This window comes from Chamaea fasciata, unplaced genomic scaffold (assembly GCF_029207755.1).
Source record: "Chamaea fasciata isolate MVZ Bird 193981 ecotype frontalis unplaced genomic scaffold, bChaFas1.0.hap1 SCAF_5, whole genome shotgun sequence".
Taxonomy (NCBI): domain Eukaryota; kingdom Metazoa; phylum Chordata; class Aves; order Passeriformes; family Sylviidae; genus Chamaea; species Chamaea fasciata.
The window spans coordinates 284,381-311,362 of NW_027094090.1; the positions used below are offsets into that span (position 1 = coordinate 284,381).

The 26,982-nt window shown below is 60.8% G+C and overlaps 2 protein-coding genes across 2 annotated transcripts; one reads left to right on the top strand and one right to left on the bottom strand.

The window, feature by feature from the left end:
• The first annotated feature begins 2,505 nt into the window (after positions 1-2,505).
• On the top strand, positions 2,506-5,244 carry OPN1SW (opsin 1, short wave sensitive). Its single transcript, XM_066182558.1, has 5 exons — positions 2,506-2,848; positions 3,437-3,605; positions 3,790-3,955; positions 4,311-4,550; positions 5,040-5,244. Exons 1-5 carry the CDS (start codon positions 2,506-2,508, stop codon positions 5,160-5,162), a joined length of 1,041 nt encoding a protein of 346 aa, XP_066038655.1. The 3' UTR covers positions 5,163-5,244.
• An 812-nt stretch (positions 5,245-6,056) lies between these two features.
• On the bottom strand, positions 6,057-21,175 carry CALU (calumenin). Its single transcript, XM_066182559.1, has 7 exons — positions 21,111-21,175; positions 16,258-16,488; positions 11,476-11,669; positions 8,194-8,360; positions 8,027-8,087; positions 7,546-7,745; positions 6,057-7,453 (listed from the first exon to the last, which is right to left on the bottom strand). The coding sequence occupies exons 2-7, from the start codon at positions 16,476-16,478 to the stop codon at positions 7,349-7,351; spliced, it is 948 nt and encodes a 315-aa protein (XP_066038656.1). The 5' UTR covers positions 16,479-16,488; positions 21,111-21,175; the 3' UTR covers positions 6,057-7,348.
• Between the last annotated feature and the right edge of the window lie 5,807 nt (positions 21,176-26,982).

The following is a 26,982-nucleotide window of genomic DNA, read 5'->3' on the forward strand; positions in this document are numbered from 1 at the left end:
CACAGAGAGGGGAACAGGGGAACTCTGGGGACGTGGTCATGGGGACAAGGGGCTGGAGGGCGTAAGGGACAGGGGAACAAGGGTTGTGTGGACAGTGGGACACAAGTAACGTGGCCATGGGGACAGCAGGGACACGTGTGGGGACACATCCAAGAGCAGCTACTTGGAGGCCCTGGGAGTCCCTGGGGGCCATGGGGCTGTGGGCAGGGGGCTGGGGGGGGCTGGGTGGCCATGGGTCCCGTGTGGGGGTGGTGCTGCCAGTGCCAGGGGGTGCTGGGGGCTCGGTGGTGCCCGTGCGGGGTGTCCTGGCAGGGCTGGCAGTGTCGGTGCTGGGTGTCCTGGCAGTGCCGGTGCTGGGTGTCCTGGCAGTGTCCGTGTGCGGTGTCCTGGCAGTGCCCGTGCGGGGTGTCCTGGCAGGGCTGGCAGTGTCGGTGCTGGGTGTCCTGGCAGTGTCGGTGCTGGGTGTCCTGGCAGCGCCCGTGCGGGGTGTCCTGGCAGGGCTGGCAGTGCCCACGCTGGGTGTCCTGGCAGTGCCCGTGTGCGGTGTCCTGGCAGGGCTGGCAGTGCCCACGCTGGGTGTCCTGGCAGTGCCGGTGCCACAGCCCCGGAGCTCCACGCTCGGCACCTCCTGCTGCCCCCGGCGGGAGCGGCTGCTCGGCAGCAGCGCCCTGTGCCCCGAGCCCCTCCCCGCTCCACGGCCACCAGCCCAGAATCGCAGAACCACAGAACCCCTGAGGCTGGAAAAGCCCTCCAGGGCCCTAGAGTCCAGGCTGTGCCTGACCCCCACCTTGTCCCGGAGCCCTGAGTGCCACACCCAGGCCTTCCTGGGACACCTCCAGGGACGGCGACTCCAAACCTCCCTGGGCAGCCCCTGCCAAGGCCTGAGTGTTCCCCATCGTGCCCCAGCTCTGCTGCAGCCCCCGCTGCCCCTGCGCTGTGTCCCCCCTCCCCAGCCCCTTGGCCTCAGCGTCCGCAGTGACCGCAGCCCCACAGGGGACACAGCGAGTACACGGGGGCGACAAGGGGGACCTTCTGTGGGGTGTCTGTGCCCTGGATCACCACCCCATGGCACCGTTGGGGGGATGCCCGTTTGGGGGGTGCCCCTCCATGGGGATGCCCAGTACAGCAGAGCTGACCTGACCCAGCCCAGCCCAGTCCAGCCCAGTACAGCCCACTGGGGCCCTGCTCAGCCCAGTCCACCCCGGTACAGTGTGCCCAGACCCAGGACAACCCAACAGGACACGGTACAATCCCGTGACACAATGCAGAGCAGTACAGCCCAGTGTAGTCCAGTAATCCCAGTACAAACCAGTACAGGCCAGTATGATCTAGTACAGCCCAGTAAAACGTGGGCTGGGGGTTCAGGCCACCCAATCCCCCTGTTCCTCCCCTTACCCCACCCCTGGCCCCATCTGTGCCCCAGAGCTGGACGGAACCCCAGGGGTGCCCCAGGGTACCCCCAGGGTTGGCACCCCACATGCTGTCCCCAGGGGCACAGCTCCCCCTGGAGGTGTCCCCCACCCCGAGCTCCCCCTTCCCTGGGGTCCCAGGGTGCCACAGCTCGGTCCCTGCACCGGCCTTTATAGGCGCCCCCAGCCCGGGGGGGCCCAGCCCCTGTAATCCCCCCCCTAAGCAGCTTCTGCACATCCTTCCTGTTCCCCGGGGGTGCCCCAGCCTGGGGGAGGGGAAGAGGGGGGAGGGGGGGCAGGAAACGCTGGGAGCCTTCTGGGACTCGAGCCGCAGCAGTGCACCCCCAAAGTGCCCCCCCATCAGTGACCCCCCAAAATGAACACCCCCTCTCAGACACCCCACCTCCAGCAGTGCCTCCCCCAGTCTTCCCCCCCACCCTGCGATACCCCCAGAGTGCCCCCACCCTACCTGGGATCTCCCCAGCACAGGGATCCCCCCAAGCCCAGAACTGGGGACACTTGCTTGAGGGGGGACACACTTGGGGGGGCCACCCTGGGGTGGGGGGCAGCAGGTGACCCCATGAGGGAAACTCCCAAGTTCTTCCCATGGCATCCAGGGCTGGGGCATCCTGGGGGAGCAGGATCAAGGCTGGAGACACCTGGGGACCCCTGGGGAGACCTGGCCATACTGGGGGACCAGGACTGAGCTTGGGGACTCCTGGGGCACACTGAGGACCCTGGTGAGAGCAGGACTAAGACTGGGGACCTCTGGCTGTCGTGGTGGGATCAACACTGGGCTTGGGAACACCTAGGGACACCTGGACATCCCAGGAGGAGCAGGATCAAGCTTGGAGACCCTTGGGGACCCTCCCCACACCCAGGTATTGGGGGGAGCCCTTCTGCCCCCCCCCCCCAAATCCCCCAGAGCACCGGTAATCGGCTCGACCCGGCTCAGGGGCCCGATTAGGCGCTGAGCCCGGTTTAGCCCACCCTAATCCCCAAGTTTGGCCGGGCTGAGCCCTGATCCCCCCTAAGCAGCTTTGGGGTGCAGGGTATATCAGGGGGGCGCGTGCCCCCCCCCCCCACCATCGCCGCCATGGACGAGGAAGAGTTCTACCTGTTCAAGAACCTGTCGTCAGTGGGGCCCTGGGATGGGCCCCAGTACCACATCGCGCCCATGTGGACCTTCTACCTGCAGACCATCTTCATGGGCTTGGTGTTCGTGGCAGGCACCCCCCTGAACGCCATCGTCCTCATCGTCACCGTCAAGTACAAGAAGCTGAGGCAGCCGCTCAACTACATCCTGGTGAACATCTCCGTCAGCGGCCTCATGATGTGCATCTTCTGCATCTTCACTGTCTTCGTCTCCAGCTCCCAGGGATACTTCGTCTTCGGGAAGCACATGTGTGCCTTTGAGGGCTTTGCAGGGGCCACCGGAGGTACGAGGGGACCGTGGGGACACTCAGGCTGCGGGGCCAGAGACAATGGAGTGACCACTGGCGGCTACTGGGGCCAGAAGCGGCCACAGTGACCTCCTGGGGCTGTGGGAGTTGGGGTGACCACCAAGGTCTGCTAGGGCTGCAGGTATTGTTAACCGCCACATTCTGCTAAGGCTTTAGGAGTTGGGGTGACCACCACAGGCCGCTGGGGTGCAGGCACTGGGGTGACCTTCTGGACCTTTAGGAGTTAACCCCTGTAGTCTGGTGGGACTAGAGGAGTTGGGGTGACCACTGGGGTGTGGTGGAGCTGGAAGTGGGAGTGACAATCATGTTCTTCTGGGGCTGGGGGAGTTGGGATGATCATTGTGGTCTGGTGGGGCTGAAGGTGGCAAAGCGGGCAAGGGCCATGAGTTGGGTTGAGCCCTGTGATCTGTTGTGGCTGGAGGAGCCGGGTGACCCCTGAGGCCTGAAGGTTGGGGTGATTACTGCATTCCGCTGGGGTCATAGGACTGGGCTGTGGGGATTGAGGTGACTGTAGCCCTGGTGGCCACGGGCGGTTGTGTGAGGCCAGTGGCCTTGTTCCCCCAGGGATGGTGACAGGGTGGTCCTTGGCCTTCCTGGCCTTCGAGCGTTACATCGTCATCTGCAAACCCTTCGGCAACTTCCGCTTCAACTCCCGCCACGCGCTGCTGGTGGTGGCGGCCACCTGGATCATCGGCGTCAGCGTGGCCATCCCGCCCTTCTTCGGCTGGAGCAGGTGGGGACACAGCGGGCACGGGGGGCGGGGGGTGCACCAGCTCCAGGAGTGGCAACTGGGAGGTCGCGGGGCTGTCACGGGGGTGCCATGGGAGTGCCTGAGGCCCCAGAAGTGCCGTGGGGTGCTGCGGGGGCACCGGGGGCGCCGCACGGTGCGGAGCAGAGGCTGAGTGCGGGTGCTGCAGGTACGTCCCCGAGGGGCTGCAGTGCTCCTGCGGCCCCGACTGGTACACGGTGGGCACCAAGTACAAGAGCGAGTACTACACCTGGTTCCTCTTCGTCTTCTGCTTCATCATCCCCCTCTCCCTCATCATCTTCTCCTACTCCCAGCTGCTCAGCGCCCTGCGGGCCGTGAGTCCCGGGGACACGGGGGGCACAGGGGACGTGAGGGGCTTTGGGGTCAGGCACACCTGTGGCTGAGAGCGAGGGACGGAGAGTGGAGAGGGGCTGGGGGGCAGGAGGGAGGGGAGGAGGGAGAACTGGCTGGGAGCAGGGAGGGAGAGAGGGTGGGATGGGGAGCAGGAGGGAGGGAGAGGTGACTGGAGGGATGGAAGGGTGCAGGAAGGGAGGGGAGGTTGCTGGGACAGAAGGTTGGGCTGGAGCACAGGCAGGAGGATGGGCAGGGGGACAGAGGCAGGGTGGGGGCTTGGTGGGGTCAGGGGCCAGCAGCCCGGGCAGCCCCAAGGTGTCCCCGTCCCCGGCGCAGGTGGCAGCGCAGCAGCAGGAGTCGGCCACGACGCAGAAGGCAGAGCGGGAGGTGTCCCGCATGGTGGTGGTCATGGTGGGGTCCTTCTGCCTGTGCTACGTGCCCTACGCAGCGCTGGCCATGTACATGGTGAACAACCGCGAGCACGGCATCGACCTGCGCCTCGTCACCGTCCCTGCCTTCTTCTCCAAGAGCTCCTGCGTCTACAACCCCATCATCTACTGCTTCATGAACAAACAGGTGACACCGGGACACCGCAGAGACACGTGGGAGGGGGACACCCAGGGACACCTGGTGATGGGGGCATCCAGGGGTGCCCGAGGATATCTGAGGGCCAGGGACACTCAGGGAGACCCAAGCATGGGGAACACCCAGGAACACCCGTGTGAGGGGACACCTCAGGACACTCCGATGAGGGGGGTACATTGGCAAGGGGGACACAGAGAAGATGGGGACACCCCGGGATATTGGGGCAACGGGAACATGAAGGGATGCCCGAGGACATCGAGACACTGGGGACACCTGGGGATGGCGCATGTGGGGCATAAGGGGCAGCCAGGGGACACTTGCATGGCCGGGGGTGCCATGACCCCAGGGACAGGAGATGGGGGCAATGTGGCATCTGAGGGTGTGAGGAAAGTGCCAGGGCTGGACACAGGACCAGTGGGACCCCCGGGCTGAGCCGTCCCCTCTCCTGTGACCCCGTGTCACCCGTCTGTGTCCCCGCAGTTCCGCGCCTGCATCATGGAGACGGTGTGCGGGCGGCCCATGACAGACGACTCCGACGTGTCCAGCTCGGCCCAGCGCACCGAGGTCTCCTCTGTGTCCTCCAGCCAGGTCGGCCCCAGCTGAGGGGCTCTGGCACCCCCCCAGCCCCCAGGACCCCCGGCTGCCCCCCCGCTGTCCCCCAGCTGCCCCCACCGTGGGGCCGGCACTGCCCTGGGGGCGCGGGGGCCCCGGCCAGCCTAGGATGTAGCGCGGGTGGGACAATAAACCATGGCCGCGGTCTGAGCGCAATGGGGACCCACTGAGCACCCGGGACCCACGGCACGGGCACCCTCGGGGCAGCTGCGCCCCCCAGCAGCGGGGGAAGGGGGGACCCCGGGGCTGGCCGTGCCGCACGGTGGTGGGACGGGATGGAGGTCGTGGTGGTGGCCGTGCCCCGTGGTTGGGTGGGACGGGGGTCCCAGCGGTAGCTGTGCCTCACTGCGGGGTGGGACAAGTCCCAGGAATGGCTGTGCCCCCCGGCAGGGAGAGAGGGTGGGTCCCAGGGAGAACTGTGCCCCACAGTGGGGCAGGATGGGGTCCCGGAGGCGGCCGTGCTCCACGGTGATGCCACGACAGGACTCCGCTCCCTTGTCCCCCTCGCGCCTCACACACAGGGAGGGCAGGGAGGTGGGGTGCTGCTACCCATCTCCATCTGTGGGGCTGGGGTGGGACCTAGGGCCCCCCATCCATGGGGCTGAGATCCCCATCCATGGGGCTGAGATCCCCATCCATGAGGCTGGGGCTGGGCCCCCCATCTATGGGGAGGGGGTGAGACTGAGCCCCCCATCCATGGGGCTGGATTCCCTCTGTGGGGCTGAGCCCCCCAAGCCCCAGGGGCAGGACTCCCACAGGCCCCATGTCCCCCACACCCCCACCCAGTTCCCCCAGCTCCCCTCCTCAGGGCCCCCCACTGCCTGAACCCTTCTGGCTCAGTACAAGGCGGGCTCCCCAGATCCCAGTTCAGGGGGAAACAGGGAATTGGGGTCCGTCCCCCTCGGCCCATCGGGGGTGAACAGGTTTATTGAGTTGCAACCGATCCGGATCCCTTCAATCAGCCCGAGGAGAAAACCGAGGAATAAACCCGGAGGAGGCGAAAAATCCGTGTCCGGAGTTGTCACAGGGCCCCAAACCCTCACGGACGGGAGAGGGAGGATGTTAGGAGAGGGACACTTGCTGGCCTGGGTGGCTGCACCAGAGGCTTTCCCAGGGTTCCAAAAATCACTTCTGCTGTCCCAAATCGTCTCTGGTGTCCCAAACCAACCCCGACATTCCCACATCATCCCCAGCATTCCCAAGCCCTGCGTGGGGCCATATTCCAGACCCACTTGCCACTGGATTTAGGGAGGGGAGGAAAAGGAGGAGTAGAAAGAGGAGGAGGAGGAGGTGGGAGGATCCAGTCAGCCCTTGGAAACCTTTGGGAAAGGATTTAAGGGAAACCCTGGGAATCTGGAGATGGCCGAGGCCGATTCCACGCAGCTCTGGCGGCTGCAGGGGGACAAACAACACAGAAGAGAGAAAACCCCAGGAATTGTCCCAGAGCTGGGTGGGATGGTGGGATGAGGCCCTCCCCCAGAGCTTTGGGGGGTTCAAGGCACTTGGAGCAGGGCTGGGGGGAAGAGTCTTGCCCAGATCCCACAGGGCAGTGACAGCGGAGGAGGGTTCAACATCCCTGGGGTCACCTCCAGGTCACCCCCTGGGTCCCTGCTGCTGCTCTGATGGTTTTTGGGCTTTTCTTGAGTTTGAATTTTCATTTCAACGTTCACTTTTTATTCCAATTTCACATCAATGTTTCCATTTAATTCAATATGACTTCTTTGGTTCCAATTCCATTTCAATTTCAATTTTTCAATTTTGATTTCAACGTTAAATTCCAATTCCACTTTTAATTCCAATTTCAATCCAATTCAAATTCTAATTTTAATTTCAACTTTAATTCCAATCCCAATCCTAATTTTAATTCCAGCTGCAATTCCAATCCAAATCTCTCTGTGAATTTCCCACTCCCCCCCCCAGGGGCCCCCAGGCCCCACAGCCCCGGGCAGCTCCATCGCCGCCCCTGCGCCAGGGGAGCTGTTTCCACACGTGGTAAAACCAAAACATACAAAAATAACCCAAAAGTCATTAAAATCCGGGGAAAACCCACAACGAGACGAGCCCCAAGTGCCTGGGGAGTGTGGCTTTCCCGAGCCCCGGGAGCCGGGATGGGGTTTCCCCGCGGCAGGAACGGCCTCGGCGAGGGACGGAGCCCATGGAGAGGTGTCGGTGTCAGCCTAGAACTCGTCGTGCCGCACCAGCGCCTCCCCGAAGTCCGTGGCCTGGCTGCCCACGAACAGGTCTGACTTGTCCACGATCTCCTCCCGCGTCAGCTTCCCGTCCTGCAGGGAACGCCACATCCCGCTATTTCCCCGTCCCATTTCCCCGCTCCTCCCACCCCGCTCCCAAAATCCCCCCAGAGCTGCTGGCCCACCTTGTCCTGGTCGGACTCGTAGACGAGGTGCCGGGCCTCAGCCTCGGCGTGGTCATAGTCCGAGGGCAGGATCCAATCCTTGGTCTCCTCCTTGTCCATCTTCCCATCCCGGTTCTTGTCCCGGAATTCCACGAACTGTTCCCGCTCCGTCTTCACCCACTCGGGCTCATCAGCGTCCCCGTCCTGGCTGTACATGTCACCTGGGGGAACAGCATGATCAGCATCAGCCCCATCCCCATCCCAAGGATTGACCCAAAACCCCGAGTTCCCTAAAGCCATCCCCAAAATCCCCGAGCACCACCTGGGTTGTGAGTTCACCCTAAAATCCTCGAGGGAGGCGTGGGGGCAGGTGGAAGTTTGAGAGAGAGAGAACACTCCGTGAGGGGGAGGGCTGGCAAGGACATGGTGGCAGTGGCTCCCACAGGACGGGGACACTGAGGGGACACGGACAGGACACGGAGCAGCAGCCCCAGCGTCTCACCGATGTACTCCTCCAGGTCGATGAAACCATCGCCGTTCTTGTCAATGTCCTCCATGGTTTCCTGCGAGAAGATGCCGGCGTGAGCTGGGCCCGGAGCAATTCCTGCCCCTCAGTGACCCGACCACCCGCCACCAGAGCTTCCCAAAACGCCTCTGCGCCGGCCCCACCTGCACAACGATGTCCTTCATGTAGTCGTACTCCTCGGGGTGCAGGAAGGCCGTGAACTCCTCCTTGGTGGCCGCCAGGTCCCCGTCCTTGTCGGCCATCTTGAAGCGCCGCTCGTCCCGCACCATCATCTGTTTGTAGTTGAAGCCATCGTCAGGGTCCGGGTCGTCTGGGAGGGAGCACAGCGTCAGCTCGGGCAGGGCAAGGGCCGTGGCAACCACCGACACAACCTCAACCCAACCCAACGTTCTCAATTCAACCTCAACTCAAACTCCACCTCCTCTACTGAACCTCAGCTTCCTCTCAACTTCAACCTCAACCTCCTCCGCTCGACCACCTGAACATAACCTCCCCATCCTCAACTTCCTCAGTGCGACCTCAACATCCCCCACCCAACCTCAAACTCCTCAACTCAACTTCCTCTCCCTCAGCACAACCTCCCAACGCTTTGCCAACGAAAGCTCAACGGCAGCTGCCACTTCCCTCCTGTGCTCACTCCCAGGAGGAGGAGGAGGAGCGGCAGAAGCCCTGGGATCACGACATTCCCAGGGAGAGGCCCCAAAAAGACAGGGCTCGGGGGCTTTGGCTGGCACGGCCAGAGGCTCAACCTGAGCTATTTTTGGAGGGGAATGTGTAAGGGGATCTCGCTGGCTGCCGGGGCGGTGGCAGGGCCAGGGTGGGACGGCGGGGCACGCGTGGCCGCCCGGCACAGCGGGACAGGAGTTCCGGGACAAGGGGCCAGCAGTGTCCAGCAGCCCACGGACAGTGTGGATCCTGGGGGACACTGCCACGCTCTGCTTAAGCTAAACCAGAGCCAGGCCTGATCTAATAAGAAGGTCCAAAAGTCCCTGTGTCCCTGCTCCGTTACCTGGGACAAAGGGCAGGCACCGGGGAGCTCTGGATTAAGGGGTTTGGGATCGAGGAGCGCTGGGGAGCATCCATTAAATATCCAAAGACTGTGACTTTAAGGCAGCTCTAGGGCAGAATGAACCCCAAACTGCCCATTCTGTTCCCAAGTTTTGCCTTGAGAAGCAGCATAGCCCCAAACAAGGAAACCTTTGGGACCAGCGCCATTAACAAACAATTCCTTAATTGCTGTTGGGCTAATTAATGGTTTGATGGGGGAGTGGTGGAGGGGGGCAGGTGGGTAAAAAAGGGTTAAACCCTCCCAAAGCCCCCAAAGTCACTTCCTGTCTTGGTCCCTGGGCTGGGAGAGGTTTGGGGGAGCACAGGGAGGGGAAAGAGAAAGAGCCGGGGTATTGCTCAGAGTATGGCAGCAAAGCCACAAACTCAACCCAACATCTCGTTTCCTGGGACAAGCATTCCTGGTTTTGGATCCCACCACGGGATTGAGGAATTAACAAAAATAGGAGTGGTGGCGATGATGATGATGATGATATTTTGATTTTTAAGGGAGTTTCAAAGGAATTTCCAGTCTCAAACGAAGATCTTGAACATTTATCACTTGATATTCCCTGCCTTCCAGGACTCCCCCCAGCTGAACCCCACACTGCTCCGTGACACTTCTGGGGGCCACCTGGTGACTCATCCTGGTGTGTAATCAATTAATAAAAGCACTCCCAGCACCTAATTTTGCTGACAAAACGCCACATTCTGGACCCTCCAGAGCAGCTGAGGGCGATGCCTGGCCCCATGCATCCCCTGGCCACGGGTCAACACTCAGGAGGCACTTCCAGAGGCATTCCAGCCCCACTCTGGCCAGGGAGGGGAGCGAGGAGAAGACAGGGGAACATTTCAGCAGCAGGGAGCTGTGGAAAAGTAATTCCTGCTGAGAGGAGCCGGAGCCAGAGCGTGAGGCAGGATCCTCCCGGCACTCCGTAAGGACACAAGTATGTGGGAGCAGCACGAGTCGAGGCTCCACCGGGGCCTGCCAAGGGCACTCACTGGGCCTCCAGCTCTGGAATGGGCCGTGCCGGGGGCTGGGCACTCCCCACACGCTGCTGACTGAGGGAGGGAACTTCTCCTTCGGCTCGTTAAGGGGGTTCTGTTAATTCAGGGCTTGCTCATTAAGGCTTTGCCTCATGAATGGTCATACTTTTCCCTATCCAACACCTGCAGGTCCTAAACGCCGCCCCAGACTCCTCAAACAGTGCTCCAACCCTTCCCAGGACCTCTCTGCCCCCTTCCAGGCTGGATTTCCACAGGCAGATTAGCCCAGACCCCAGAAACCCACGGCAAGGGGAGGTTTGGGAAGAGCTGCCCCAGCCCAGGGGTGTCACAGGGACTTCCCCAGCCACCAGCACGGCAAATCCAGATCCTCCCCGATCCCAAGGGAGATGGATGAGCCTCCCGTGCAGCAGCTCCCCCTCTGCACATCCCGCGGAGCAGTTTGACTATTTTTGGCAATATTTAGGAAATTAGAGTGGATTTGACACTCCAGAGCTGCAGCTCCTCCACCCGGGCCAGTCTACAGTGCTGGAGGCCAGAGCTGGCACAGGGCTCGAGGGTTTAAGGTTTTAACCCCAGAAGAGCTGTTCCTTCCCTCACTCCCAGGGACGTCTGATGCCATGCCACAGTGCTGGCCCAGCACATGCCCCAAAACCCCCCGTTCTGGGGTCTAACACTGCTCCCAGGACAAGGGAAAGCGACTGAAATCTCTGCCAACGGCTTTTGTGGGTTTAGGGACACAATGGACGCACCACGGTGGTTCCACAGCCGCAGATCAGTGGGTTCCACCTGCAGGTCCCAAATTCCCCCAAAAGCCAGGAATTCCTAAGGGCCAGAAAACCCCATTCCCACATGCCACCAATCCCAGAATCACCCAGATTCAGCCCAGAACTGCATTTGTCACCAGGGACATTAATAACGCCCAAGTGTGGCTGGAGAGGAGACAAGGGGGGTGTGGGGGGTGTAAACATCCCCCTGGGGAGATTTCCATGTCTTTTGGTTCTTTTCCTTGGATTTCTCTTTGTTAATGCCACCAGGAGGTCGATTTGGAGAGTTCTGGAGGTTCTAAAGTGCAACATCTTGGGGACATCTGCTCCAGCTGGTCCCACGTACGCCAAGGCCATGCCCTGGATCATATTCCTGTGCTTATCCCAGGGGACAAACCCACCTCGGGTCAGCCAAACGCCAGCCCACCACCACTCCACACTCTCAACCACGGATTTCCTCCTTCACGCAGGCCCCAAACTCCCCTTCCACCACAACCCCATCCGGATCCAGATCCAGATCCATCCCACTGACCCTCGGTGACCCAAGGCAGAGCAGGACATCCCAACCGCTGGCTCCAGGAAAGGCTCATCCCAAGAGCCAGGACCTACCCAGGATATATCCATAGGTGGCATTTTTATACTCCTCCCAGGAAACAAGCCCGTCCTCATTGAGGTCGTGGCCCTTCCACTGGCGCTCCACGTCCTCGTAAATCCAGCGCTTTTGGGCAAACTTGATCCAGGCCTTGAGCTCCTCCACTGTCACGAACCCGTCTCCATCCTCATCTATTTTTCCTACAATCTTCCTGTGGGAAACACAGAAAAGTCCAGTGAAAGTTTAAAAAAAAAATGAGGGGTTAGAAGGGAGGGAATGGGAAGGGGCAGAGGAGGCAAGTTGAGGTCATTACAGAATTCGGGAATTCAACCATTTGGAGAGTTTATCCTTAAAAACAACGTATGGTTCGGCTGCCAAAACTTCGGCTCAGACATGAAAATCACTTCTGGACCAGTCAGATTTTGGTTTCTTCAGAAATTATGAGTTTTAGGGGAGAAAGTTCCTCTAAGCACCTGGGAAAGACCCGTCCCTGTGTCCTTTGACCAAGACGGCGCCAGGTGATGAGCACGAACCCATATTTATATTAAAAATGGGAATATTGGCTCTGCCTCTCCTGGTGATGCCAGGAGAAAGCTGAGGTGGTTATGGAACGTGCAGATTCAACTATCTGAAGAATTTATCTTTAAAACCAACATTTGGGTTAGCTGCTGAAAAGCGAGGTCCGCTGCCAAAACTCTGTCTCAAACACAGAAAACACTGGCCCGGACATGGAAATCACCATTCTTGAACCACCCAGGTTTCAGTTCCTTCAGGAATTATGTATTTTAGGGGAAAACCTTCCCTGTTAAATCTTAGGAAAGCTCCATCTGTGTGCCCTCCTGCCTCAACGGCGCCGGGCGAGGAGCACGGACGCACGTTTCTGCTAAACCCGGGAAGTTTGGCTCTGCAGGAGGAGCTGGAGCTGCCCAAGCCCAGCGGAGCAGAGCGGCCCTGGAGCAGCAGAGCAGCCCAGGCCGGAGCTGCAGAGCAGCCCTGGAGCAGCCCAGCTCGGAGCAGCCCTGGAGCAGCCCTGGAGCAGCCCAGCCTGGAGCAGCCCTGGAGCAGCCCTGGAGCAGCCCTGGAGCAGCCCTGGAGCAGCCCTGGAGCAGCCCCGGAGCAGCCCTGGAGCAGCCCTGGAGCAGCCCTGGAGCAGCCCAGCCTGGAGCAGCCCTGGAGCAGCCCTGGAGCAGCCCAGCTCGGAGCAGCCCTGGAGCAGCCCTGGAGCAGCCCTGGAGCAGCCCAGCCTGGAGCAGCCCTGGAGCAGCCCTGGAGCAGCCCTGGAGCAGCCCAGCTCGGAGCAGCCCCAGAGCAGCCCCGGTCCCACCCGCTGCCCTGCCCGGGGCAGCAACCGGAGCCGCGGCCCCAGGGCCGAGCGCCCCGGGCCGAGCGCCGCGTGCCTCCGTTATTTTTAGCAGCAGCTGTAGGAAAGGCCGGCAGGAATGCAGGATCCAGGGGCAGATGGAGCCGGGGGGTGGGGGCTGTTTGATCTGCTTGCTCCTCGTGCTGGGGAGGTTCTGGGCTCCTGGGATGAAAATCGGGGATTTAACAGTCCCAAAAACCTTTGCCTGGTGAAGGAGGATCCTGGGGTTTTTTTCCTTTAACGTGAAGGTTTAACAGAAAACAGTTCAGGAATCCTGAGCTCCAGCCCAGGTATTTGAGGAATTTTAGAAGACAGGTGGAAAACACGGAATTTTTAAATTTTAGATCACCACTAGGACTATTAATTCCGAAAATATTGACGCAAAGGGAAGCCCGGACGCCGGAGCCACCCGTGCTCACACCCAGGTTTCTGTGTTTCAGAATTGCACTGGTCTAGGAAAATCAGGAACTCCTCTGCAACAAAGCATATTCCTGGCAATGGGAAGCTGGAGAGAGACTGGAAGAAAAAGGGGAAAAATGTGGAATTTAGTTCTGACAGTGAGGTGCCAGAGTGGGGGCAATGGGCAGGGCTTGGAGACCTGAATGATTTTGTAGAGAAATATATAAAATAAATATGAAAATATTTTAAAAAGCTCATTGATAGTGCCCAAAGTTATGCAAAAATATGTAAAATATAATAGGAATATTTCAGAATTTTATATATCAATGTGCAAAGTTGCTGTTCCTGATCAAATATTTCAATATTCCTGATCAAACACGGAAATATGCAAAATGTCACATAAATAGTCAGAATATTGACCAGTCGGTCAATACTATAAATTCTACATAGAATTATGTGAAGTATCGTGTGAGTATTAATCATTTGTCCATGCAAATATATAAACCACAAATAAATCTGTCAAACCCTTCCTATTTCAGGGAAAAAACTCCATGCGTCCCTCTCCCAAGAAGCTACACCACCGGCAAAGGGATTTACCCGGGAAAATCCCTGGAATGGAGGACCAGAGCCCGCAGGGGGGTTGGTTGGTGGCCGAGGCAGTTTTTCCAGGACAGTTTCTAAGGGGTTAATCAGGGAACAGCTTCCCGGGGAAGTCAAACCCTCTGGGCACTCAGGAAGCTCCCAAACCTCCTCCCCACCCTGGTCCCGTGCCCGGGGCCAGCTGCTCCCGGCTGCTTTCCCAGGGCAGGAGCCACCAAACGCTTACACGTTCCCAAACCCCCCATTCTGCCCCCCTGCCCGAGCAGATGCTGGGAAGGGCCGGCAGCTGCTCGCTGTTCCCACTCGCGGCTCCAAGGGGATCGGCACTGCGGCGGGACACGGCGGGGTCCGCCCGGCCAGCGCTCCCGGCCCCGAAGACAGCGAGCGGAGCGGGGCACTCGGGAAGCCGGAAAAAGGGGCCCTTCCTGCAGCACAACCCCCGTAAAAGCACCGAGTTTGTCACAGCAATGCCCGCTCGGGACGGCAGGAACCGGCCCCTGCGGATAAACCCGCGGCCGCTTTGCGCGGAGGGCGTTAAATCCGCGATGGAAAGGCGGCCCGGGCGGCGCTGCCGGCGTTCCGGCGATAACCCGGCAGAACAATGGGATTGAGCCGTGACCGAGCTCTGGGATCGCAGCCCTGGGATCGGGACAGAGGCCGGGGGAGGCCCAGCTTCCCTCGGAATCTGACGCTGCTCCAAAGGCATCGAGGCGTTCGCTATCATTCTGCCAGGAGGCAAAAAGCCTCCTGGATCCTGGATTTTGGAGCTCATGGAGCGACCAGAGCCTGGCTCCAAGGAATCATGAGTTTTCCAGTTTAAATTGTCCCCGGAGGGAGGAATTCCCTCCAGCCACGAAGTGCTGGGGGAGAGGCCAGCACCTCCTTCCCTCTGGGGGCCTGGCCGATCCACAGGGATGGATGGAACCTGGCATCCCCTGCCCTGCACATCCTGCTGTATCTGGGGGAACTGGCTCACTCTGGAAGTTCCCCCAGCAGCCATATGTGGTTGAGCTTTTCCTTCCCATCAGAGAGCACCATTCCCAAAAAAACAATCCAAAATTCACCATGGGCTGTGGTAGGTGCTGCTCCAGCAGCAGCAGGGTTGGGATGCTTGGCTGAAAAAATCGAGTCTGACTAAAAAAGGAGAGATTCAGGTGGGATATTGGGAAGGAATTCCTGCCTGGGAATTCCTTCCCAGCACAGGGTGCCCAGAGCAGCCGTGGCTGCCCCTGGATCCCTGGCAATGGCCAAGGCCAGGCTGGACACTGGGGCTGGAGCAGCCTGGGACAGTGGGAGGTGTCCCTGCCATGGCACGGGTGGCACTGGAGGGGCTTTGAAGGAGGCCCTTCCCACCCAAACCATTCCATGAAAACGCAGCCAAAGGCACCCATTTCCAAGGTGACTGGAGCCCAGCATCGTGAGAAATGTCCCCAGTTCCCCAGGGAGCCTCCGTCCCCCAGCCTCCCCTGCCCCTGCTGGAGGCTGCACTTCCCAGGTTGGAGCCACCCGGAGCCCCGGAACAACCGCGGCAGCTGCTGCGGGGGCACCCGGCCCAAACTGCACCAGGGACATCCCAGGGACACACCGGGGACACACCGGGGACACACAGCCACAGCCCAGGGGACACACGGCCACAGCCCAGGGGACACACGGCCACAGCCCAGGGGACACACGGCCACAGCCCAGGGGACACACGGCCCAGGGGACACACAGCCACAGCCCAGGGGACACACAGCCACAGCCCAGGGGACACACAGCCCAGGGGACACACAGCCACAGCCCAGGGGACACACAGCCACAGCCCAGGGGACACACAGCCCAGGGGACACACGGCCACAGCCCAGGGGACATACGGCCACAGCCCAGGGGACACACAGCCCAGGGGACACACAGCCACAGCCCAGGGGACACACAGCCCAGGGGACACACAGCCACAGCCCAGGGGACACACAGCCCAGGGGACACACAGCCACAGCCCAGGGGACATACGGCCCAGGGGACACACAGCCACAGCCCAGGGGACACATGGCCCAGGGCAGACACGGCCCCAGCCCAGGGGACACACGGCCACAGCCCAGGGGACACACGGCCACCCGGGATCTGAGGGGAGGCACAGCACATCCTGGGGTCCCAGCGGAGATGTTGCAGGGAGAATCTCCATACCAGCTCTGTTTTCCCAGCTCCCAGCCAGCTCCTTCCAACTGGGAAACACCAGTGATCCCAGGGGCTCCAGTGGCATCCAAAGAACACAGAGCATGGCACAGCGCAGACCCCCACTGCCTGCTCTGGAGTTTTGGGGGACGCGTGGCACTGGAACTGGCTCCGGGTGACTTCCTGGGGAACGTCTGGTGCTGGGCAGGGAATTCCTGGGCCGGGAGCGGAGCACGCACTGGGTGGTGGCCCCATTCCCGCTCCGGGAAGGGCGGGACGCTGTCCTTACCCCAGGCGCTCCTTGCTCTCCTCGGGCGTGAGCTGGTCGAAGCTCTTGGCCTCATCGGCGCCCAGGAAGGCGTCGTGGTCGTAGTCGAAGCTCTGGGCGTCGTCGTGCTCGCGGGTGCTGAGCGGGGCCTCGCGCACCACGCGCTCCTTGCGCTCCGTGGGCTTGGCCGAGCCGCACAGCGCCCACACACCCAGGCACAGCAGGAGCCGCGGGAACCGCATCGTGCCGGGCCTGCGGAGACAGGGACACTGCCGTGGGACAGGGACACAGGGACGGGGACACTGCTGTGGGACAGGGACACAGGGACACGGGGACAGGGACACTGCCGTGGGACAGGGACACAGGGACGGGGACACTGCTGTGCGACAGGGACACTGCTGTGGGACAGGGACACAGGGACGGGGACACTGCTGTAGGACAGGGACACAGGGACAGGGACACAGGGACGGGGACACTGCCGTGGGACAGGGACACAGGGACAGGGACACGGGGACAGGGACACTGCCGTGGGACAGGGACACGGGGGACGGGGACACTGCCGTGGGACAGGGACACGGGGACAGGGAAACGAGGACACGGGGACAGGGACACTGCTGTGGGACAGGGACACTGCCGTGGGACAGGGACACAGGGAGAGGGACACTGTTGTAGGACAGGGACACAGGGACAGGGACACGGGGACAGGGACACTGCCGTGGGACAGGGACACGGGGGACGGGGACACTGCCGTGGGACAGGGACACGGGGACAGGGAAACGAGGACACGGGGACAGGGACACTGCTGTGCGACAGGGACACTGCTGTGGGACAGGGACACAGGGACGGGGACACTGCTGTAGGACAGGGACACAGGGACAGGGACACAGGGACGGGGACACTGCCGTGGGACAGGGACACAGGGACAGGGACACGGGGACAGGGACACTGCCGTGGGACACGGACACGGGGACAGGGACACCGCCATGGGACACGGACACAGGGACAGGGACACTGAGACACTGCTGTGGGACAGGGACACAGGGACAGGGACACAGCTGTGGGACACGAGGACGGGGACGGGGACACTGCCGTGGGACAGGGACAAGGGGACGGGGACACTGCCATGGGAGAGGGACACTGCACAGGGACACTGCTGTGGGACAGGGACACTGGGATGGGGACACTGCTGTGGGACAGGGACACTGGGACAGGGACACCGCCATGGGACAGGGACAACGTGATGGCACAGGGACACCAGGATGGGCACTGGGCAGCGCCAGAGCTGGAACAGGAAGGGACAAGACCAGGGAATGTTGCCAAGGTAAAATGGGGATTAGGGCCACATATCTGGGAAAAACGTGGATTAGGGCAGGTTGTCCTGGAAAAATGGGGGATTGGCGCAGGTTGTTTGGGAAGAATAAGGGTCATGGGCCAGTTACCTAGGAAAAATGGGGATTAGGGCAAATTATCTGGGAAAAATGGGGATTAGGGCATGTTATTGGGAAAAAATAGATAAATAACACATATTATGGGACCAAAAATGATTAATTAATCCAGATAATCTGGATAAAATTATAAATACAGACTGTTTGGGCAAAGATGATGAACTAATGCAGATTGCCTGGGAAAAATGGGGAATTACTGCACATTATCTGGGAAAATGGAGATGCAGGGCAGATTATATGGGTACAAATTCCTAATAAATGCAAATAATCTGTGAAAATTATGAATCCCTGCACATTCCCAGGGCAAAATGATTAATTGATCCCAATTATCAGGGCACTGCAATGGACTGATACGGGTTATCTGGGCAGAAGTGACTCACTGACGTGGATTATCAAGGCACAGGGATTAATTAACACGGATTATCAGGGCACAGTGACTGGTTAACACAGATTATCAAGGCACAGGGATTAATTAACACGGATTATCAAGGGATTAATTAACACAGATATGGGGGCACGGGGAATTCCTGGCCCCGGTATTCATGGGACAGGTCCCGTTTGCCCAGAGCTGCTCCTGACCATCCCAGAGCCCCCGGAGCGGCAGCTGGGGCTGGGCAGGGAGCCGGGGGTGGGGAGAGGGGTCCTGGCGGGAAGGAAGGAAGTGGATCCAGATGGGAGGAATGTGAGGGACGTGCAGCACACGCCCCCTCCGCTCTCCCTCCTCCCCACATTCCCTCCCCAAGCCCTCGGAATCCTGCCCCACAGACCCGATCCCCCCCGGACTGGAACCCGCCTGACCAAAGCCCCCAAACGTGCCTGGGATCCACGGCAGCTCTGGGTGGATTCCAGAGGCTGATCCCTTTAAATCCCAACAGAAACTCAGGGGCTCCCCATGCTTGTCACTGAGATCCCAACTTAGATCCCATCACAGATCCAGCTGTTCCTCATCCTGATCTCTTTAAATTTCATTCCAGGTTCTCGTCATCCTGATGTATTTGGCCTCAAATTTTAATCAGGATTTTTAACTCTTTCACTCTAAATTTAATCCAGATATTCCCTGGCCAGAGTTCTTCAATGCAAATTTAGTTCAATATATTCCCCACCCTTATTGCTCTAATCTAAATTTAAACCCAAGATATTCCCCATCCTTGCCCCTTTAAATTTACATCCAGGTCTTCCCCCTCCAGAGCTCTTGAACATAAATGTAAGCCCAGGTATTCCAGCTCCTTAGCTCTTTAAATCTGTGGTTTAAAATCCAGGTGCTCCCCTTTAACCTGAACTTACACCAAGGAATTCTGCCCTGGGAGTGACCCAGGAATGACCACGAGTGACCTGGGGCTGCCCCACGTCAAACCAACGCAGCGGTGGCAGCACATGGGGGAAAGGAAGTGGAAAAGCCCTTTCCTTCCTTTTTCTGTGGATGAGGATTTATCGGGCCATTCAGAAAATCCTCAAACTCCAACTCCTTGGAAGTGGGGGAGGAGGGGGCGTGGTGAGGGGATTTTTGGGTTATACAGAGTGAAAGTCACTTTTTTTTAGTGTTTCTGGGGAGGAAAACCATTCCAGGAGGGAAAGCCAGTTCCAGGTGTAAGCGGAGCTCTGGATATCCCTGCCCTGAGGAGCTGACTCCTGCTCCCTCTGGGCACATCCCCGTGGCCAGGGCCTGCCCAGCCTCATGCTGATCCCAGGATCAGCCCAGCCTGGAGCACAGGGTGACCTGGAACGGGTCAAACACCCCGATTTTATCTGCCGGTGTCCACACAGCGCCCGGGAGGCGCTTGGAGCGATTAAAGAGGGACAACCCAACCTCCAGCCGGACCGGGGCAGTGCCGGGTGCCAGGAGCTGCTGTGGGAAAGGTGCTCAGAGAGACCAAAACCCACAGTCGTCCACAAACCTTTATCCACAAAAACCTGGCAGCAGCAGCAGCAGCTCCTGCAGACCCTGGATGTTCTGTGGAGATCCCAGTCTGAGGGAGCAGCAGAGCTCCTCTGCTCCCAGCACAGGGAGCGGATCCCCCAAATAAAGGGGTCTCGTGGGTGAACTGCAGGGAAGTCGGGAACAGGAACCAGCGGTGGGGAGATGTGGAGGTCAGAATGGGGGTCCAGACCCTCAGCTGGGGAGGGACTCAGGATTCCAGCAGGGCTAGGTGGAATACTGATGGAGGACCTGAGATTCCAAGGACACTGATGGAGAAACCTGGGATTGACGGGTGGGTTTGATGGGCTGTTGATGGAGGAACTTGGGATCCCTGGTGGCTTTGTTGTAATATTAATGGAGTAACCCAGAATTCCCATTGGGTTTGCTAAGATACTGACAGAGGAACTCGGAATCCTGCACTGGGCTTGGAACTGCGGTGACATTTAGGGGGAAGGGACGGGAAGGAGCCCCTCTGGACACACATTTCCCATGTGGGAGGCCAACAGGATCCCATAAACCCCCCCACAGGCAACACAATTTGTTCAGGTTTGGGAATCAGCCTGTTTCGGCGTTTTATGGGATTGATCCCATCGGAGCTGCCAGGGAACAATTAACTGGGACCCCCTGGTGCCACCGCAGGGGCACAGCGAGGGTGAGGGCTGCGGGTCCGGGGAATCCCGGCCCTGAGAAAGATTTATGGATGCGGGGGAGACACCGGGAGCCGAAACCAGTCCCGGGGGAGAAACGGGCTGGTCCTGCCCCAGGCCAGCCCCAGAGTTCTGGGCTCCCTGACAGCAGCGGGACAGGAGCACGGGCTTGGGGTGACACCTCCTCGGCCCGGAGTCCCCGCGCGGGGCAGCACCGGGGCTCCCACGGCCCGTTATCCCGGGGGTCTCACATCCCCTTATCCCGGCGGTCCCACGGCCCGTTATCCCGGTGTCCGGGGCTCCCACGGCCCGTTATCCCGGGGGTCTCACATCCCCTTATCCCGGCGGTCCCACGGCCCGTTATCCCGGTGTCCGGGGCTCCCACGGCCCGTTATCCGGGGGGGTCTCACAGCCTGTTATCCCGGCGGTCCCACGGCTCCCACAGCCCGTTATCCGGGGGGTCTCACAGCCTGTTATCCTGGTGTCCCGGGGGTCTCACACCCCCTTATCCCGGGAGTCCCACATCCCCTTATCCCGGGGCTCCCACAGCCCGTTATCCCGGCGGACGCCCCGGGGGAGCCGACGGATTCCCGCGGGCCGGTCCCCACCGGCCCAGCCCACCCGCCCTGGGCCCGGCGCACGGGCGGCGCCGGGACTCAGCCCCGCAGCGGGACGGGCCGCGGGGCTCGCGGACGCGGCGGCGCCGCCGCTCCCGCCCGTTCCCATGGAGACCGGGCCCGGCGCTGCCGCCGCCGCGTTGCCGCCGCACTTCAGCGGCCCCGCGGAGCCGCTCCCACCGCCTCGCCGGGCCGCAAGCCCCGGCCCCGACCCCGGTGCCCATCCCGGTCCCTTCCCGTCCCTCACCGTCCCCACCGCCGCCGCCGCCGCCGCTCCGTGCACCGGAAGTCGGCGCCGCGCCACGCCGCACGGCCCCCCGCGCGCCCTCCCCGCCCGCCAATCACGGGCCGGCCGCGCCTCCACCTCCGCGCCACTCCGCGCTTCGATTGGTGCCTTGTGCCGCCACTCCGCCCCTCTGCCCGCCTCCGCCTCGCGCCCCGCCCCCCGCGCCCTCCCCCGGCCCCGCTCCCTCCGGCCCCGCCCACCCCGCCGGGGACGAGGGCGCTGATTGGCGGGAAAGCGCCACGTCCTCAGGCGCGCGCCGGCCGCCGGCCCCTCCCACCGGGACGCCCCGCGCCGCACTGCGCATGCGCTTGCGGGACGGGCAGAGTCACGTGCGTGGAAAAGGCGGGAAAGCCGAGGCCGGGCTGGAGCAGTGGGTCCACCTCCGGTTACCCCCGGTCACCCCTGGTCACTCCTGGTCACCCCCGGTCACTCCCGGTCACCCCTGGTCACCCCCGGTCACTCCCGGTCACCCCTGGTCACCCCCGGTTACCCCCGGTCACCCCCGGTCACTCCCAGCCAGTTGGTGTGGCCCAGCCGAGGGGCCGGGCTGCCATGGAGCTGCAGAATCAGTTACACGTGCCCACTGCCAGACTCCCCCGCACTGGACCCGCAGGGATCGCAGGTCCAGCTGCTGGCCCTACACAGGCCCGCCGATGCACGGAAAATCCCGCTGTGAAAAGCACTGTCACAAAGGAGGCAGGGGAGTTCTGCACCTTTACTCAAACAAAGGAGCAGCAGCCACTGGAGCACAGCCCACAGGCTTTTCTCTCTCGGTGTTTCGGAGGGCACAGCCCCTTTTATCCCCAACTCCCTCCTTTCCCCACTGGCTGAGGTACCGGGAAGGTGGAGCCCTCCCCAGTCACCCTACCACATATTCGCCCTTGAACCTGGCATTTTACCCCGAAGTTCGGAGTTCTGGCTTGTGCAGACCCGTGTCTGTTTCAGGACTCAGAGCTGAGTGGGCTCAGTAACAAACCTGCTGCCTGAAGTTGGTACAGACATTAGGACCCGTTTCAAAGACGTTAACACCCATCCCCTCACCCTTAGAATCGTTTGTGAAGACATCAGCATGCATCTTTCCTATCATCAACAATCCCACCCTGGGCATCCCTGGCAGCGCTGTCCAAATGCTCCTGGAGCTCTGGCAGCCTCAGGGCTCAGCCTGGGGAGCCGGGGCAGAGCCAGCACCCTCTGGGGGAGAACCTTTCCCTGCTCTACAGCCTAACCCTCCCCTGGCACAGCTCCAGCCGTTCCCATTGTCCTGGGGTGTTTATCCAACTGAGCTGGGCAGTTTGTCCAGAAAGATCTGGAGAGAGACAGAATTGAAATATCTCAAACTTCAAGAAAGTTGAAGTGGCCAAGGCCTGAGCCCCCTTTCCATGGGGAAATTCCTGCTGCTGGCCACCCTGAGCCTCCCCTGGCCCAGCCTGAGGCCGTTCCCTCTGCTCCTGTCCCTGTCCCCTGGCGGCACAGCCCGACCCCCCGGCTGTCCCCTCCTGGCAGGGACTTGTGCAGAGCCACCAGGTCCCCCCTGAGCCTCCTTTTCTCCAGGCTCAGCCCCTTGCCCAGCTCCCTCAGCCCCTCCTGGGGCTCCAGACCCTTCCCAGCCCCATTCCCTTCCCTGGACACGCCCCAGCCCCTCTCTCCATGCCGGTCCCAGCCACACTCCAGACGTGCCCCGAGCCATGACCACACCAATCCCAAAATAGCCCCAGGGCTCCGCGTCCCGAGTGACGGCCCGGCTATAAATACACCTCGCCCTGGTGTGCAAGGCTCCCTTGCACAAGGTGTGACCCCATGGGCAGGGAATGTCTCCCAGGACCCAAATCCCGGTTTACGGGCTCGCAGCAGCGGCGTCAGGTTCTATTTACCCCGCGCTGCCTCTGACACAGCGGCCGGCGCCGCGGGCTGAGGTCAGCGCCCGTCCCGCTGGATGAGCCCTGCGGGGACACGGCGGGTCCGCCCCGCTCCCCGCGGAGTCACCGCGGGGAAACCGGCGCTTCCAGCGCCGTGATTCATCCCCTCCTGCAGAAATGCCTAAATTAGGGCAGCAGGAGCATCCCTGGGGCTGCGGCTCTCCCCGCTCCGAGGGAGCTGTGCCGGGGCAGAGGCTCCCGGCAGATATTTACAGTCAATGAGATAATTCCCACCCCCGGCCTGGCCGGGAGCGCTGCCAGCGCTGACACTCGGACACGGCCCCGCAGTGAAGTCACAGGCTGAAAAAGCTCGGCCCAAAATTCCTTGGAAAACCTCCCACCGTGTTTTTTCCCCTCGTTAAATCTCCCTTGGTGCTGGAATCGCACGGTCTTGAGGGAAGAATGATCCCAGATATGGGGAACAGGCACTGAAAGCATGAGATATTTATCTTATTAATAAAATACGTCTCGGGAGTTGAGATGGCTTTTTGAACAAAAGGTGGCTCAGGAAGGTTTAAATGTTTAATTTGTTATTAAAATGTAAGTTAAGGGGGGTTGGATGGGTTTTTAAAATTTAGAAAATGGTTTGAGGGTCATTTTGGTTTCTTTAAAACAAAAATGCCTTAGGAGGTCGAAATGTGAGGGGGTTTTTATTAATAAAATACAGTTTGGAGGTGGGCATCAGGATGCTCTGGGGTGGACATTCCCACCCAATCCCAGGGACACGGAGCAGCTCCCGGCCCGGAGTCTTGGCCATGGTCCAACAACGACCACAAAACCAGGAGATCTGGGGGGAATTTGAGGCCCTTCCTGCGCTCTCCATCAGCTTTCCCCAAGGCAGGGGATGATTCACCTCTTCCCCCACAGCCTGCTCAGACCATTCCTAGGGAATCAAATCCCATTTGATCCATCCACCTTTTCACTCCACGGCTGCCTTTTCTCATGTTAACTGAGCCCGGACGCTCTCCGCTGCTCTGGGAGTGATTTATTGCATTTCCTTACGGAAGTGCTCATGGAAATCCCTTTTCCTCCCCTTTCGGAGCAGCTGAAGGACCTCGGAGCTCCAACTCCCTCACAAACCCCCGGTTTTTTCACACCTCAGACCATTCCCATTGTTTCTTTTTTCAGTTCTGCCAGTTTCTCAGTCTTTTAAAGCCATTGACCTGTTGCAGCTGGATCTTCTTCTCTTTCAGTATTTAGCATAAGGCAAAACCCACTTCCAATCCCTGTTTTCCTCTCTTGACCTCCCCAGCCTCTCCACCCTGCTGGTTTTGCCCAAACTGCGGACATTTAGCGGTTTCTCTGCTCAGACAGCTCTGACAGACAACACTTCCCTTCCCCAGTGATCTTGTCCCACTCCCAACTGTCAGTGAGAGCAGCTCCCAAACTGGGTAAAAATTCTGATTTTCACACCCTTCCCAGCTGGATGTTTATTAATGGGACCTTCAGACAATCCCAAATCCCAGAATTTAGGAAAGCATGTTATTTATTAACCAGCTCTTTGGCTGCAGCCATGTTTGCCTCTTTGTCACGCAGCAAAGCTGTGCCCAGCCAGCAAAGCTCCAGGGAGGATGGCCTCGGATCTGGGCAAAGGAGAGGGATTTTTATTGGTCACGGGGTGTTATCAACCCCCTCCCACCCACCACAGCCACCACGGGGCCCTGGACACAGATTCCACCTGGCTTGACCTCTGTGAATTCCCTGAGAAACCCCTGCAGGAAGAGCTGGGATGGGCTGGGAAGAGACAAAACACAAGGGATATGAGAACAGCCCCCAGAGGTCCTGGACTGTCCTACATGAGGAGAGGACAGGAAACCTGTGCTTGAAATGTGGGGAAAAGAGGATATGTGGAAATGTTTCAGCACTGTGGGAGCAAGGCAGAGCTCTCTGGGCACGTCTGGGTGCAGGAGGAGGGTGTGGATACGCTGGGTCCAGCACATGGACCTGCGTCGGGAGAATTTGGATGGAAGAGACAGAGAATGAGGGATGGAGAACCTGGGATGCAGACCTCCATCAGGAGGCCGCTTGGGAGATGTAACCCGAAGGGAAAGGCTGACTCGTGCTCTGCTTCAGTTTCCCTCAGCCCATGGGAAGGAAGCTGGTGTCAGGAAACCAAACCACTGAGCTGTTCCCAGCTTCTTCCAATGGCTCATTCCCAGTGCTCCCGTGCCTTGGTGCGACACTCTGTGGGCACGGGATTCCCTCCCAGCCTCAGTCCCATACTCCAGAGCAGAGCCCCACGGCTGGGCTCGGCCCAATCCCACAGAACCAGGGCCAGGCCTGGTCCCACGCGGTGCTGGCTGTGCCCTGTCCCTGGGCTGACCCCTCGGGAAGGGCAGTGGCTCCGGACGGCCTCAGCTCCGCCAGCGGGGCCGCGCTGCCACCGGGAAAAGCCCAAACGCCGCTGCCAAACGCGGGCGGAACAGACCCGGGCGGGCTCGGGTGGCTGCGGGTGCCCCCGCGGTGGTTTGGAAGGGCGGCGTGAGGGAGGACGAGGAGGAGGAGGAGGAATCCCAAGGCCGGGGGAGCTCAGGAGCTGTGGGAGGATGGATGGGCCGAGGAATGCCCCGGCTAATCCTCCTGCCCGCCGCCGGCTATTTAGGGAAGAACCAAGCAGACCGCGCTCCGCTCCTGGCTCCCCTCCCGGTCCAGCTGGCTGAATCCCGGCCCCACGTCCCCTCCTCCCTCCACTGGGGGCCAGCCCTGGGCTGAGCAGCCCCGGGGGCGGGCTGGGCACCGCGGTGCCCCCTCGCCGCGGGCGCAGCGCTCCCGGCCCCGCTGCAGCGGCAGCCGAGCCCCGGGAGGCGAAGCGCGGCTGCCCGGGCGGGCCCGCGTGTGCGGAGCCGGGCTGAGCCGGGCTGAGCCGGGCTGAGCGCTGAGAGCCGGGAGTGATCTCAGGGAGCAGCAATGCGGGGGCGCTGCCAGCCCGGCAGCACCAGCCCAGAAATGTCCTTGTCCCGGCACGGCGCTGTCCCTGGCGCTGCCAGCGCACGGGTCACCCGCCATTGTCCTGCCAGCCCCGGGACACCGCCGCTGTCCCCCGGCGCACACCGGCCCCGGGCGCGGCGGTAGCTGGGCGGCGGCTGCGGGCGGAGCGGCTCCGGGCACGCTCGGGTGTGTTTTGAGGAAGGAAAGAGGTTTTTGTTCCTGCTGAGCCGGCGGCCCGGACCTCCCGCCCCGCCCTTTGCACCCCAAAATCCCGTGGGTTTCTCTGGGTCACACACTCCCGTTGGATCTACAACCCGAACTCCAAGCGGCGTTTGGAACTCCCGGGATCCCGCGGCGGGATGGGGCTGCGCGGGAGGCGGCAGCTCCCAGCCCCGGGCGTTTCCCAGCTCTCTCCATCTACTGGACCTTTGACTGGGAGAGCTTGAGCCAAAAAGGAGAAACTGTACCAGGGAATTCCTGGTTCCGGAGCAGCCGAATTTAATTAAAACCACTTCAACCATTAAAGTGATTCACCAGTTAAATCAACTCAATGAGAAACCTCCCATCGATTCTGCCCCTCCCTCCTCGGGTTTGTTTCCTCAGGGAGAGGTCAAGGGAGCAGTGGTCAGGCCGGGCCTGCACCCCAGCAAGGCTGGAAGTACCCAGGAACAGTCAGTCGTGTGAAGCTGTGTGTGTGTGGCTGTCCTGGCACGCTGCCTTTGCTGCAGGACATCCTGGATTCGATCCCTGTGCCCGGGTCCTGTTTGTGTCCACGTGTGGCCCTGCCTGTCCCAGAGAGCCAGGCTGCTCCCCGGCAGCTCCCAGTGCTCATTCCCACGCTGCCCTTGGTCACCCGAGCCCGGAGAACTCCTCTGTGCTGGCTCCCAGCTCCCAGCCCCTCGCAGCGCCCGAGGGAACATCCCGTCACGGCCCCGTGAACTCAGCACCCCCCAAATAGCCTGGCCAGCCTGGCCCCCAGCAGGAGCTCT

What these genes read in the sequence shown, in the direction of transcription:
- CALU (XM_066182559.1), bottom strand. Translation starts at nt 16,478, where the DNA reads ATGCGGTTCCCGCGGCTCCTGCTGTGCCTGGGTGTGTGGGCGCTGTGC. An exon ending in GAGAGCAAGGAGCGCCTGGG is followed by an intron (nt 11,670 to 16,257) that starts GTAAGGACAGCG and finishes TGTTTCCCACAG; the next exon opens with GAAGATTGTAGGAAAAATAG. An exon ending in ACGAGTCCGACCAGGACAAG is followed by an intron (nt 7,454 to 7,545) that starts GTGGGCCAGCAG and finishes CGTTCCCTGCAG; the next exon opens with GACGGGAAGCTGACGCGGGA.
- OPN1SW (XM_066182558.1), top strand. Translation starts at nt 2,506, where the DNA reads ATGGACGAGGAAGAGTTCTACCTGTTCAAGAACCTGTCGTCAGTGGGG. An exon ending in CCCTTCTTCGGCTGGAGCAG is followed by an intron (nt 3,606 to 3,789) that starts GTGGGGACACAG and finishes CGGGTGCTGCAG; the next exon opens with GTACGTCCCCGAGGGGCTGC. An exon ending in ACTGCTTCATGAACAAACAG is followed by an intron (nt 4,551 to 5,039) that starts GTGACACCGGGA and finishes GTGTCCCCGCAG; the next exon opens with TTCCGCGCCTGCATCATGGA.